Raw genomic sequence first — 12,328 nt, 5'->3', positions numbered from 1 at the left:
ATGAGGGAGAATGGATGAAGGTGTGAAGAGGTGAACGAGGGAGTGAATGGATGAAGGTGTGAAGAGGTGAACGAGGGAGTGACTGGATGAAGGTGTGAAGAGGTGAATGAGGGAGAATGGATGAAGGTGTGAAGAGGTGAACGAGGGAGTGAATGGATGAAGGTGTGAAGAGGTGAACGAGGGAGTGAATGGATGAAGGTGTGAAGAGGTGAATGAGGGAGTGAATGGATGAATGAGGGAATCAGCTAATGGCTGAGGGAATGACTAAACTGGTGAAGGAGAGCGAGAATGCGTGAAGGTGGAAGGAGATGAATGAATGAGGGAATGGAGAAGTGGATGGATGAACAAAGGGACTAATAGATCACGAGTAAAGGAAAAACAAGTGAACAAAAGCATGGCTGCAGGAAGGAAAGAACGAGTGAGTGAAGGAACGAAGAAGGGTGCAAACAAATGAACAAGCGGGCAAATGAGCGAAGGGAGGAGCAACGAAGAGAGCGAATGGACGCGGGAACAAGCAAGTGAATGAGACAACGGACAAATGAAAAAGTGAGGGAAGGAAGGAACGAAATGAACTAAATAAAAGAGGGGGATGGGCAGAGCAAACACGTGGGGGCCACCAAGGAAAGGAGCGAAAGGTGGAGGCGGTGAAGGGCTGAACAAAGGGCGGATGGACAAAGGAGAGCTGGAGACACCCTGCCAGGGAAGGACGGGAGACGCGGCCGATCCCCAGCCCCTGAACAGCTCGGGGGGCTGCGGGGGAGAGCCGGAGACAGCCTGCCAGGGAAGGACGGGAGACGCGGCCGATCCCCAGCCACTGAACAGCTCGGGGGGCTGCGGGGCAGAGCCGGAGACACCCTGCCAGGGAAGGACGGGAGACGCGGCCGATCCCCAGCCCCTGAACAGCTCGGGGGGCTGCGGGGCAGAGCCGGAGACACCCTGCCAGGGAAGGACGGGAGACGCGGCCGATCCCCAGCCCCTGAACAGCTCGGGGGGCTGCGGGGCAGAGCCGGAGACACCCTGCCAGGGAAGGACGGGAGACGCGGCCGATCCCCAGCCACTGAACAGCTCGGGGGGCTGCGGGGCAGAGCCGGAGACACCCTGCCAGGGAAGGACGGGAGACGCGGCCAATCCCCAGCCCCTGAACAGCTCGGGGGGCTGCGGGGCAGAGCCGGAGACACCCTGCCAGGGAAGGACGGGAGACGCGGCCAATCCCCAGCCCCTGAACAGCTCGGGGGGCTGCGGGGCAGAGCCGGAGACACCCTGCCAGGGAAGGACGGGAGACGCGGCCGATCCCCAGCCCCTGAACAGCTCGGGGGGCTGCGGGGGAGAGCCGGAGACACCCTGCCAGGGAAGGACGGGAGACGCGGCCGATCCCCAGCCCCTGAACAGCTCGGGGGGCTGCGGGGGAGAGCCGGAGACACCCTGCCAGGGAAGGACGGGAGACACGGCCGATCCCCAGCCACTGAACAGCTCGGGGGGCTGCGGGGCAGAGCCGGAGACACCCTGCCAGGGAAGGACGGGAGACGCGGCCAATCCCCAGCCACTGAACAGCTCGGGGGGCTGTGGGGCAGAGCCGGAGACACCCTGCCAGGGAAGGACGGGAGACGCGGCCAATCCCCAGCCCCTGAACAGCTCGGGGGGCTGCGGGGCAGAGCCGGAGACACCCTGCCAGGGAAGGACGGGAGACGCGGCCGATCCCCAGCCCCTGAACAGCTCGGGGGGCTGCGGGGGAGAGCCGGAGACACCCTGCCAGGGAAGGACGGGAGACGCGGCCGATCCCCAGCCACTGAACAGCTCGGGGGGCTGCGGGGCAGAGCCGGAGACACCCTGCCAGGGAAGGACGGGAGACGCGGCCGATCCCCAGCCCCTGAACAGCTCGGGGGGCTTGGCCAGGGAGCCCTGACCCCATGGAGTCCGGCTGGACCTCACCCCGGCTTTGTTTGCTCGACGGTTAATAATTGTCCGTCCCAGCGCCCTGGACTGAGACCTGCTGAGCCACCCCCTGAACGTGGGGACTGCCCGAAACCCTCGAGCCAAATCCAGGGGCTCCAGATTTTGGGGGTCTCACCCCCCACTGGGGATAGATCCAGGGCTTATTGGGTCATCACTGAGTGGGATTTGGGGGGTTCAGAGGGAGTGGGTCTGGTGAGCCCTGGCTGTGGTTCTTTTGGGAGGACACTGAACCCGTTTCCTGACCCATCCAGGGAGGGGGCTCGGCCCACATCCCTGGGGGTGTTATGGAGATAAAAGAACCAGACTAGCACCCGCCACCCTCGCCTCCTGCTTCTCATTTTGGGGCCTGGCTGGGGAGAGGTGCAGCTGATGGGAGGAAAGAGAATTGGGGGCTTGGTTTATGAGGGGGCAAATCGGGGCAAGCAGAGGGGGGGTGTTGCTTGTGGGAGGAGGAGACTGCTACCAGTCACCCCACAGAGAGAAGAGCTGAGGTGGGGGGGGGGGCAGGGTACGGGTTGGGGGGGGGATGGGGGATGCTGTACGTGTCCCTCCTCTCCCCAATCTCTGTCCATCCCTGTTCCCCAGACGAGATTGGGGGATTCCCAGCCCATCTCCCCACCCCGCAACAACGGGAATGAAAAACACCCAGCTACGTTCCCAGAATTCCCCTCACCGTCACCCAGCCCCACCTGGCTGGCTCAGGGGATGGGAAACGGGACCTTTCCCCTCCAGGGGCGCCAGCTCCGACCAGCCCTGGGGCAGGGACTGGCTGGCTCCGGGGATGGGGCCTTTCCCCTCCAGGGGGCGCTGGCCCCGACCAGCCGTGGGGCAGGGACTGGCTGGCTCCAGGGATGGGGCCTTTCCCCTCCAGGGGGCGCTGGCTCCGACCAGCCCTGGGGCAGGGACTGGCTGGCTCCAGGGATGGGGGCTTTCCCCTCCAGGGGGCACTGGCCCCAACCAGCCGTGGGGCAGGGACTGGCTGGCTCTGGGGATGGGGCCTTTCCCCTCCAGGGGGCGCCGGCTCCGACCAGCCCTGGGGCAGGGACTGGCTGGCTCCGGGGATGGGGCCTTTCCCCTCCAGGGGGCACTGGCCCCGACCAGCCGTGGGGCAGGGACTGGCTGGCTCCGGGGATGGGGCCTTTCCCCTCCAGGGGGCGCTGGATCTGACCAGCCGTGGGGCAGGGACTGGCTGGCTCCGGGGATGGGGCCTTTCCCCTCCAGGGGCGCCAGCTCCGACCAGCCCTGGGGCAGGGACTGGCTGGCTCCGGGGATGGGGCCTTTCCCCTCCAGGGGGCGCTGGCCCCGACCAGCCGTGGGGCAGGGACTGGCTGGCTCCAGGGATGGGGCCTTTCCCCTCCAGGGGGCGCTGGCCCCGACCAGCCGTGGGGCAGGGACTGGCTGGCTCCAGGGATGGGGGCTTTCCCCTCCAGGGGGCACTGGCCCCAACCAGCCGTGGGGCAGGGACTGGCTGGCTCCGGGGATGGGGCCTTTCCCCTCCAGGGGGCACTGGCCCCGACCAGCCGTGGGGCAGGGACTGGCTGGCTCCGGGGATGGGGCCTTTCCCCTCCAGGGGGCGCTGGCTCTGACCAGCCCTGGGGCAGGGACTGGCTGGCTCCAGGGATGGGGGCTTTCCCCTCCAGGGGGCGCTGGCTCTGACCAGCCCTGGGGCAGGGACTGGCTGGCTCCAGGGATGGGGCCTTTCCCCTCCAGGGGGCGCTGGCTCCGACCAGCCCTGGGGCAGGGACTGGCTGGCTCCAGGGATGGGGGCTTTCCCCTCCAGGGGGCACTGGCCCCAACCAGCCGTGGGGCAGGGACTGGCTGGCTCTGGGGATGGGGCCTTTCCCCTCCAGGGGGCGCTGGCTCCGACCAGCCCTGGGGCAGGGACTGGCTGGCTCTGGGGATGGGGCCTTTCCCCTCCAGGGGGCGCCGGCTCCGACCAGCCCTGGGGCAGGGACTGGCTGGCTCCGGGGATGGGGCCTTTCCCCTCCAGGGGGCGCTGGTCCCGACCAGCCGTGGGGCAGGGACTGGCTGGCTCCGGGGATGGGGCCTTTCCCCTCCAGGGGGCGCTGGATCTGACCAGCCGTGGGGCAGGGACTGGCTGGCTCCGGGGATGGGGCCTTTCCCCTCCAGGGGCGCCAGCTCCGACCAGCCCTGGGGCAGGGACTGGCTGGCTCCGGGGATGGGGCCTTTCCCCTCCAGGGGGCGCTGGCCCCGACCAGCCGTGGGGCAGGGACTGGCTGGCTCCAGGGATGGGGGCTTTCCCCTCCAGGGGGCGCTGGCTCTGACCAGCCCTGGGGCAGGGACTGGCTGGCTCCAGGGATGGGGGCTTTCCCCTCCAGGGGGCGCTGGCTCTGACCAGCCCTGGGGCAGGGACTGGCTGGCTCCGGGGATGGGGCCTTTCCCCTCCAGGGGGCGCTGGCTCCGACCAGCCCTGGGGCAGGGACTGGCTGGCTCCAGGGATGGGGCCTTTCCCCTCCAGGGGGCGCTGGCTCCGACCAGCCCTGGGGCAGGGACTGGCTGGCTCCAGGGATGGGGGCTTTCCCCTCCAGGGGGCGCTGGCCCCAACCAGCCGTGGGGCAGGGACTGGCTGGCTCTGGGGATGGGGCCTTTCCCCTCCAGGGGGCGCTGGCTCCGACCAGCCGTGGGGCAGGGACTGGCTGGCTCCGGGGATGGGGCCTTTCCCCTCCAGGGGGCGCCGGCTCCGACCAGCCGTGGGGCAGGGACTGGCTGGCTCCGGGGATGGGGCCTTTCCCCTCCAGGGGGCGCCGGCTCCGACCAGCCGTGGGGCAGGGACTGGCTGGCTCCGGGGATGGGGCCTTTCCCCTCCAGGGGGCGCCGGCTCTGACCAGCCGTGGGGCAGGGACTGGCTGGCTCCGGGGATGGGGCCTTTCCCCTCCAGGGGGCGCCGGCTCCGACCAGCCGTGGGGCAGGGACTGGCTGGCTCCGGGGATGGGGCCTCTCCCCTCCAGGGGGCGCTGGCTCTGACCAGCCCTGGGGCAGGGACTGGCTGGCTCCAGGACATGGGGCTTTTCCCCTCCAGGGGGCGCTGGCTCCGACCAGCCCTGGGGCAGGGACTGGCTGGCTCCGGGGATGGGGCCTTTCCCCTCCAGGGGGCGCTGGCCCCCACCTGCCCGTTTCGGCTTCGCTGTTTCCCTGGATCCCAGCCCGCCCAGCGTCTCTCCCACGAGCTGGACGGGCACCAGCACATTCCTGTGCCAGTGGAGCTTTCCCTGGAGCTGGGGGCGGCTGGCACCAGGAGAGAAATCTCACGTCCTCCCTCCCAGGGGCCATGCTGTGTGCGGGGGGGCATTCATCAGGGAGGGAGGGGTCACCACAGCCCAAAAGCCAGGCACACAGACCCCCCCCCACACTCTAGGCCTGGCTCATACACCAAGCCTCTTGTTCCCACTCCTGGGAGGGGGCTCTAACCACTAGACCCCACTCCCCTCTGAGCTGCTGCCCTCCACCCCACAGGCTGTTCCCCATGCAAAGCTCTGCCCCCGGCCCCGCACAGGGGAGGGATTCCTCACCACCAGGCAGCCTTGCAGTGGAGCAGGGAAAGAGATACCAAATCGCACCCCCTCCCGCTCAGAAATAAACCCACTTCTCTGCTGCTGAGATGCAGCCACCTCTGGGGCAGGGCAGGCACATAACACTGTGTGGGCACAGCACCCCCTATGAGCTCCCCACCACCATGCAGCACAGGGCCCCGCCCTGCAGCAGGGGAGAGTGGCCCCCTGTCGCTCTCCACCCAGCCTGGTCACCCTTGGCCCATTCAGACCCCGCCAATGCCGCCCTCTAACAGCATGGAATTGGTTTGACACTCTGCCCGGGGAACCTGTGGAACTGCCTGCCACATGATCCTGCGGTTAAAACCCAAGCAGGGGACTGGAGAGCCACAACTCCCAGGTTTCGTTCCTGGACCCCACTCCCCTCCCAGAACCAGAGGGTTAGAGCTGCGGGGCTGGGAGCCCGGACTCCTGGGTTCTCTCCCAGCTCTAGGAGGGGAGTGGGGGCTGGTGGGTGAGAGCAGGGGGGAGGGGAGGAGCCGCTACTTCCCAGGGCTGCTCTCCCACTCGAGCACAGTCCAGAAGCAGCAGCAACAACCCCTAGAAGGCAGGACGTGGAGCAGATCGAGAGATGAATTTTACAGCACAAGGGCTGAGGATGAGGGGGTGAAGGGAGCGGACAAAGCAGCCTTCGCTCGTCTTACCCCCGCGGCGGGCTGGAGACAGAGCCCCACGCCAGGGAGCACAGAAGGCCATTGCTCCATACAAAAAACTCAGATATTTTATTCGTCATATATAAAAACCAAGCAGATGCTATGAAAAATATCTAAGGACTATGTAGGACACATGCAAAGGTTAAAACTAGGCCCCCCAACTCCCCCTCTCCTCTAGAGAGGCCAGGCTTGGGGTGCTCTATTGACCTCCCCCCCGATAACCCTCTAATTTTCAGCGATCAGCGCTGGACCACGTGGGCCGAGGACCATTGCAGCGTGGTGGGGTCCAGAAGCCAAGGTGAAGCCACCAGCAGTGGCGGATACCATGGGTCTGCGGCTTAGCTTCTGTATTCCCTCCAGGCTGCAGATGCACCCCCAGCACCGACCGGCTCGCTTTGCCCCCGGGGGGCTCATGCGGAGATGGGGCCCTGCCCGCCGAGAGGCCCCAGGCTGCCTGCCCCTCAGACGTAGTTCTTGCTGGGGTAGTCACTGCGGGGCTGCGAGACGGCGGCGGTGTAACGGGCGCTGTAGTTGGTGTTCCTCTTGGGACAGGTGCAGCAGAGGAGGCCGCCCCCCAGAACCAGCAGGGCGGCGGCAGCCCAGCCGATGTAGAGGGAAGCCCCCAGCTCCCGCTTCTGGGCTTCGGACACCAGCGGGTTGTAGAAGTCCCGGATGATGGTGTTGGCCGACCAGCACACGGGGATGAGGCAGAGGACGCCGGCGACCACGAAGACGGCGCCGGAGACGATCATGATCCGCGCCTTGGCGCCTTCGTCCTCCACGCAGTTGGTGCACTTGGCGCCCACCACGCTCACCAGCAAGGCCAGCACGGCCAGCAGCACCGAGATGACCATGAGGGCGCGGGCGGCCTGCAGGTCCTGGGGCAGAGCCAGCATAGAGTCATAGACCTTACACTGCATCTGGCCCGTGCTCTGCACGATGCAGTTCATCCACAGCCCCTCCCAGATGATCTGCGCCACCACGATGTTGTTGCCGATGAAGGCCGTCACCTTCCACATGGGCAGGGCGCAGGAGATGATGCAGCCCAGCCAGCCCACCACCGAGAGAGCCATGCCCAAGATCTGGAGACCTGCCGAGGCCATGATTGGGTGGGAAGGCGCCTGCAGAGAGAGAGATGGGGAGAAGGTGAGAAGGACTCAGCACCCAGGAACCCCTGGATAAGAGGCGAGGATGGGGAGGGGTCCCACCAGGGCTGTTGTCCTGCTCTGACACCGCACAGCCATATGCGCAGGGCACCAATGGGATTCAAGTGACCCTGGGTCTTCGGGCAGGGCCCTGGTGTGATGGACACTAAAGGACCTTCAGATGGACCAGCCAGGAAGAGCAGCCGCCGCCCAAGTGCTGAAGGTGCCTCGCCTAACACCAGGGGCAGCTCCAGACCCCAGCACACATGCTTGGGGCGGCACGCGGGGGGGCGCGACTGGCAGGCAGGGCTCTGGTGGTCCTCCCGATGCCTGTGGAGGGTCTGCTGGCTGCGGAGCCACGGTGACCGGCGGAGCGCCTCCCATGGCATGCCGCCCCAAGGGCAGCAAAATGTCTAGAGCCGCCCCTGCCTAACACGCCCCCACCTTGGGCAGGATCACCCCAACGCTGCCCTCACCCCACCCCCATGTCCCCCCCTGCAATGGCTGCACTGTGGTGACCCCAAAACGGGGCCTGGGGGGTGGTAAGGGGGTGGGGGGAGGTCTCCGGCCCACCCCTGCCACTACTCCAGTTCTCCGTCCCCTCCTCGGTGAGTCACCGCCTGGCCTGACTCCCACCGCCGGCCGCAGGTGGCCGCTTCCCTCCGGAGCTCGGAGCGCGGCTCCTACAACCCAACTGGCGCCGGCTCTGCTGGGGGGCCGGCCGGGGGGACCGTGCTGCCCCGGGGGGACGGGACATCCCGGGGCTCCCCGCTCCCAGCCAGCCCCAGCCCCCACCCCCAGAGCCAAGCGGGGCGAGCGCCCCAGTGCCCGGGGCCGGCCGCGCCCGGCAGGTGTGGGGCGCGAAGGGGACGCGCTTAGACGTGACCCCAGGGCGGGGATGCAGCTGGGGGGCGGGGAGATGGGGCAGCCCCAGCTCGGACCCACCGAGTTCGCTTCGGCAGAAACGCGCCCAGCCCCGCGCCTGCCCTGGCGCGGCGGGAGGGGGGAGCGGGCCCAGGGACGCCCCCACCCGAGCCCCGCCCTGGGCTGGCTGGGTTAGTGCCTGGGTACCCGGGGGGCAGGGGGGACAAGCCCCCCCCCCCCGCCATGGTGCAGAGCTGGGGAGCGGCTCCCGCAAGGGGGCGGCGTGAGGGGTCCCAGGACCCCCTCAGCAGGGCTTCCACAAGCACCCGGACGCCTGGGTTCCATCCCGGCTCCAGGAGGGGACTGGACGGGAGTCGGGTGGGGCTGGGAGCCAGGACTCCTGGGTTCTCCCCCCAGCTCTGGGGCTGGGAGCCAGGACTCCTGGGTTCTCCCCCCAGCTCTGGGGCTAGAGGGGGGGGGGGGCTGGGAGCCAGGACTCCTGGGTTCTCCCACATTCGTTCCAGGCTGGTTCTCCCCCCACAGCCCCTCGCCAGGCTCCTTTCCAACTCCCCCCCCGCCCCGTCCCGGCAGCAGCCCAGGGGCCGAGGAACAGGTTAAAATCCCAGAGCCAGGTGGCGGGGAACAAATCAGCTCCTGGCCGCCCCCCAGTGACCACCCCTCCCCCGCCCGGGGCTCGGCCGGCCCCAGGACAAAGACCCTCCCCTGTTCTCACCTCAGCCCCATTGTCCGCAGGTTTCTGTGAAACTCCCCACCCCCCCGCCGGGCGGGCAGTTTCAGATGAAACGGGGGAGGGGGGAGGGGAGCAGCGCCATCCCAGCCGGCCCCGGCCCCGGCCCCCTCCCCCGAGAGCGGCCCCTTTGTCCCACAGCCGCACACGTGGGGCTGGCTGGGGGGCGGCGGGGGGGGGGGCACTGCCAGCCCAGCGGGTCTCTGTGCCCACAGCCACAAACAGCAGCTCAGCCTCCAGCCCCGGTGGGGGCGGGGGGGGGGAGAATTTGGTCCTATTTTAGGTAGGGGAAACTGAGGCACGGGAGCCTAGGGCGCACACAGGTCGGAGTAGAACCCAGGAGTCCTGATGCCGCCTTCCCCCCACGGTCCCACAAACACACACTGCTCTACCTGAGTCTGAAATAGTCCTGGCTCCCACCCCCCCCAACCCAATAGCCCCCACTCCCCTCCCAGAGCCGGGGAGAGGACCCAGGAGTCCTGGCTCCCAGCCCCCCCTGCTCTAACCCACCAGCCCCCACTCCCCTACCAGAGCCGGGGAGAGAACCCAGGAGTCCTGGCTCCCAGCCCCCCTGCTCTAACCACTAGATCCCACTCCCCTCCCAGAGCCGGGGAGAGGACCCAGGAGTCCTGGCTCCCAGCCCCCACAATCACTCACCTGTCTCTCCGCAGTAACTCTCGCCAGCCCACCAGCTCCGAGTCGTAGTCCCGCAAATTGCAATAATACGCAGCGGGCAGGCTCCTCCCTGGGGGGTTAAATACCGACACCCCCCCCCCCGCCGCCCATTCCCCTCCCCGTGACATCACCCCCAGGTGAAACTCCGTCCACTTAGCGCTGGCCGGAGAATTCCCCCCGCCCCCGTAAACAAAGACCCAGCCCCTCTCCCTGCAACCGGCTCAAACTAACCACAGCCCTGGGCTACAGCTTGGGGGAGGGGAGCCCGGACTCCTGGGTTCTCTCCCTGACTCTGGGAGGGGAGTGGGGGCTAGTGGTCAGAGCCAGGGGGGGCTGGGAGCCAGGACTCCTGGGTTCTCTCCCTGGCTTTGGGAGGGGAGTGGGGGCTAGTGGTCAGAGCAGGGGGGCTGGGAGCCAGGACTCCTGGGTTCTCTCCCAGCTCTGACAAGGGAGTGGGGGCTAGTGGTCAGAGCCAGGGGGGCTGGGAGCCAGGACTCCTGGATTCTCTCCCAGCTCTGAGAAGGGAGTGGGGGCTAGTGGTCAGAGCAGGGGGGCTGGGAGCCAGGACTCCTGGGTTCTCTCCCAGCTCTGAGAAGGGAGTGGGGGCTAGTGGTCAGAGCAGGGGGGCTGGGAGCCAGGACTCCTGGGTTCTCTCCCGGCTCTGGGAGGGGAGGGGAGGCGGGGCTAGTGGTCAGAGCAGGGGGGCTGGGAGCCAGGATTCCTGGGTTCTATCCCTGGCTCTGGGAGGGGAGTGGTGGCTAGTGGTCTGAGCCAGGGGGGCTGGGAGCCAGGACTCCTGGGTTCTCTGCCCAGCTCTGGGAGGGGAGGGGGGGCTGAGGGGTTAGAGCAGGGGGGCTGGGAGCCAGGACTCCTGGGTTCTCTCCAGGCTCTGAGAAGGGAGTGGGGGCTAGTGGTCAGAGCCAGGGGGGCTGGGAGCCAGGACTCCTGGGTTCTCTCCCCGGCTCGGGGAGGGGAGGGGGGGCTAGTGGTTAGAGCCTGGGGGCTGCGAGCCAGGACTCCAGGATTGTAAGTTCTCTCACTTCCCTCCGCCCCCCCCCCCCCCGCAGGTTGAGTCATGGTCTGGCCAGTTTCACTTCAGTTTCTGGTGAATTTCATCAGGCCTCTTCCATGCACCATCCTCTGCCATAAGCCGGAGCTCAGGAGTATCACAGCAGGGGCTCCTCCCTGCTAATGGAGGAAGGGACCGTGGTTCATCCCAGGAGGGGGGTAGAACCCGGGCATCCCCGCCCCGCCCCCACCCACTAAAGCCCCCCTTCCCTCGCTGAGGAGAGAACCCAGGAGTCCTGACTCCCAGCCCCCCTGCTCTGACCCACCAGCCCCCACTCCTTTCCCAGAGCTGGGAGAGAACCCAGGAGTCCTGGCTCCCAGCCCCCACCTGCTCTGATGCAATAAATCCCACTCCCCTCCCAGAGCTGGGAGAAAACCCAGGAGTCCTGGCTCCCCAGCCCCCACACTCTCACCCACTAGACCCCACTCCTCAAGAAGAGTCAGGGATAGAACCCAGGAGTCCTGGCTCCTGGCCCCTCCTTCTCAATGTACCAGCCAGGGTGTGTTCTATGGGAGACCCAAGACTACAGCACCCCTCTGTGGCCGGAAGGAGAATTGATATCGGGGCAGTGGGGTGTAGGGTACAGGGGTGGGGTGTCACAGCAGCCTGAGCTCCCCTACTCCCACAGTGATCCTATAATACCAGGCCTGGAGTGAGCCCAGGAGAACAGGGGCTGTGGTGGATGCTCCACGACTGTCAGGTTTGATCTCAAGATGGGCTGTTTTTCTGGACGCCCTGCTCTGGTTTAGGGTGACCAGATAGCAAGTCTAAAAAATCGGAATGGGCGTGGGGGGGTAATAGGCGCCTAGCCCCCCAAATTGGGACTGTCCCTATAAAATTGGGACATCTGGTCACCCTACTCTGGTTCAAGCAGGGATTAACTCAGGGCAGCCCTGCATCATGCAGGTGCCATCAGCGGATCTGGGGTGGGGTCCCCCCTAAACTGAGAATCTCTGACTCTAGGTGATTTGGGTTCCGAATGCCTTTGCCTTTCTGTGCACCCTGAGTTCCTGTACGTTTATTTTTTTAAAATCCCCAAACATTTCAAGAGACTGGGAACTGGGAAAAAAATCACCTCCGGGTTTCTGTTCAAACCTCCCTTTTGGTTCCAAAGGGCCTGTGATTTTATCTGGAAAAAATCCCAACCCATCAGGAATCAGAACAAAACAATTCCGTTTTGAGTTCCAAATGACTTTATGGTTCACAATTTCCCATCATTGTAGCTACAAAAAATCAAATCCGTTTTCAAAATATCAGTCCATCAAAATGATTATTTTTTGTTTGCAACCATTTGTTCATGTCGAACTTTCCTTTAACTTTACCGAAAGCGATTCAAAAACATGTGCGAAATCCCCATGCAAAGGAAACATTTTGATTTTTTTGGTTTTTGTTGGTTTGCAACCACTTTTTTATGTAAAAATTTCCTATCATTTTATTTTAAAACCCTTCAGAAACGTTTTTAAACGTTCCCTTTTGATGGGTTTTTATTTTAGATTTTGATTCAATGTGACTTTTCAGATCAATATTTCCTTTTATTTTAGTTCGGAAAAAAAAATCCCAAACCGTTTGGAAAAACTCAGAATCAACAGAAAACGTTTCATTTAACCCTGAATGAATCCTTTTTGATTTGCTGAACATTTCCATTTACGGCA

At 65.2% G+C, this 12,328-nt stretch overlaps 2 protein-coding genes across 3 annotated transcripts; one reads left to right on the top strand and one right to left on the bottom strand.

The window, feature by feature from the left end:
• The first annotated feature begins 37 nt into the window (after window positions 1-37).
• On the top strand, window positions 38-2,270 carry LOC123370085 (collagen alpha-1(VI) chain-like). 2 transcript variants are annotated; one of them, XM_045016321.1, is made up of 2 exons: window positions 38-56; window positions 127-2,270. In XM_045016321.1, exon 2 carries the CDS (start codon window positions 590-592, stop codon window positions 1,901-1,903), a length of 1,314 nt encoding a protein of 437 aa, XP_044872256.1. In that variant the 5' UTR covers window positions 38-56; window positions 127-589; the 3' UTR covers window positions 1,904-2,270. The 2 variants fall into 2 exon arrangements, with proteins under 2 accessions (XP_044872256.1, XP_044872257.1); XM_045016322.1 differs by lacking the exon at window positions 38-56 and having other exon boundaries at window positions 63-1,786; window positions 1,868-2,270.
• A 3,658-nt stretch (window positions 2,271-5,928) lies between these two features.
• LOC123370092 (claudin-4-like) lies at window positions 5,929-9,695 on the bottom strand. The gene is made up of 2 exons (XM_045016332.1): window positions 9,590-9,695; window positions 5,929-7,296 (listed from the first exon to the last, which is right to left on the bottom strand). Exon 2 carries the CDS (start codon window positions 7,276-7,278, stop codon window positions 6,637-6,639), a length of 642 nt encoding a protein of 213 aa, XP_044872267.1. The 5' UTR covers window positions 7,279-7,296; window positions 9,590-9,695; the 3' UTR covers window positions 5,929-6,636.
• Window positions 9,696-12,328: the final 2,633 nt, after the last annotated feature.

The sequence above is a fragment of the Mauremys mutica genome, chromosome 4 (genome assembly GCF_020497125.1).
Source record: "Mauremys mutica isolate MM-2020 ecotype Southern chromosome 4, ASM2049712v1, whole genome shotgun sequence".
Taxonomy (NCBI): Eukaryota; Metazoa; Chordata; order Testudines; family Geoemydidae; genus Mauremys; species Mauremys mutica.
This window is presented reverse-complemented; position numbering and strand designations above follow the sequence as displayed.

Coding starts and splice junctions, on each gene's coding strand:
- LOC123370085 (XM_045016321.1), top strand. CDS start 590: ATGGGCAGAGCAAACACGTGGGGGCCACCAAGGAAAGGAGCGAAAGGT.
- LOC123370092 (XM_045016332.1), bottom strand. CDS start 7,278: ATGGCCTCGGCAGGTCTCCAGATCTTGGGCATGGCTCTCTCGGTGGTG.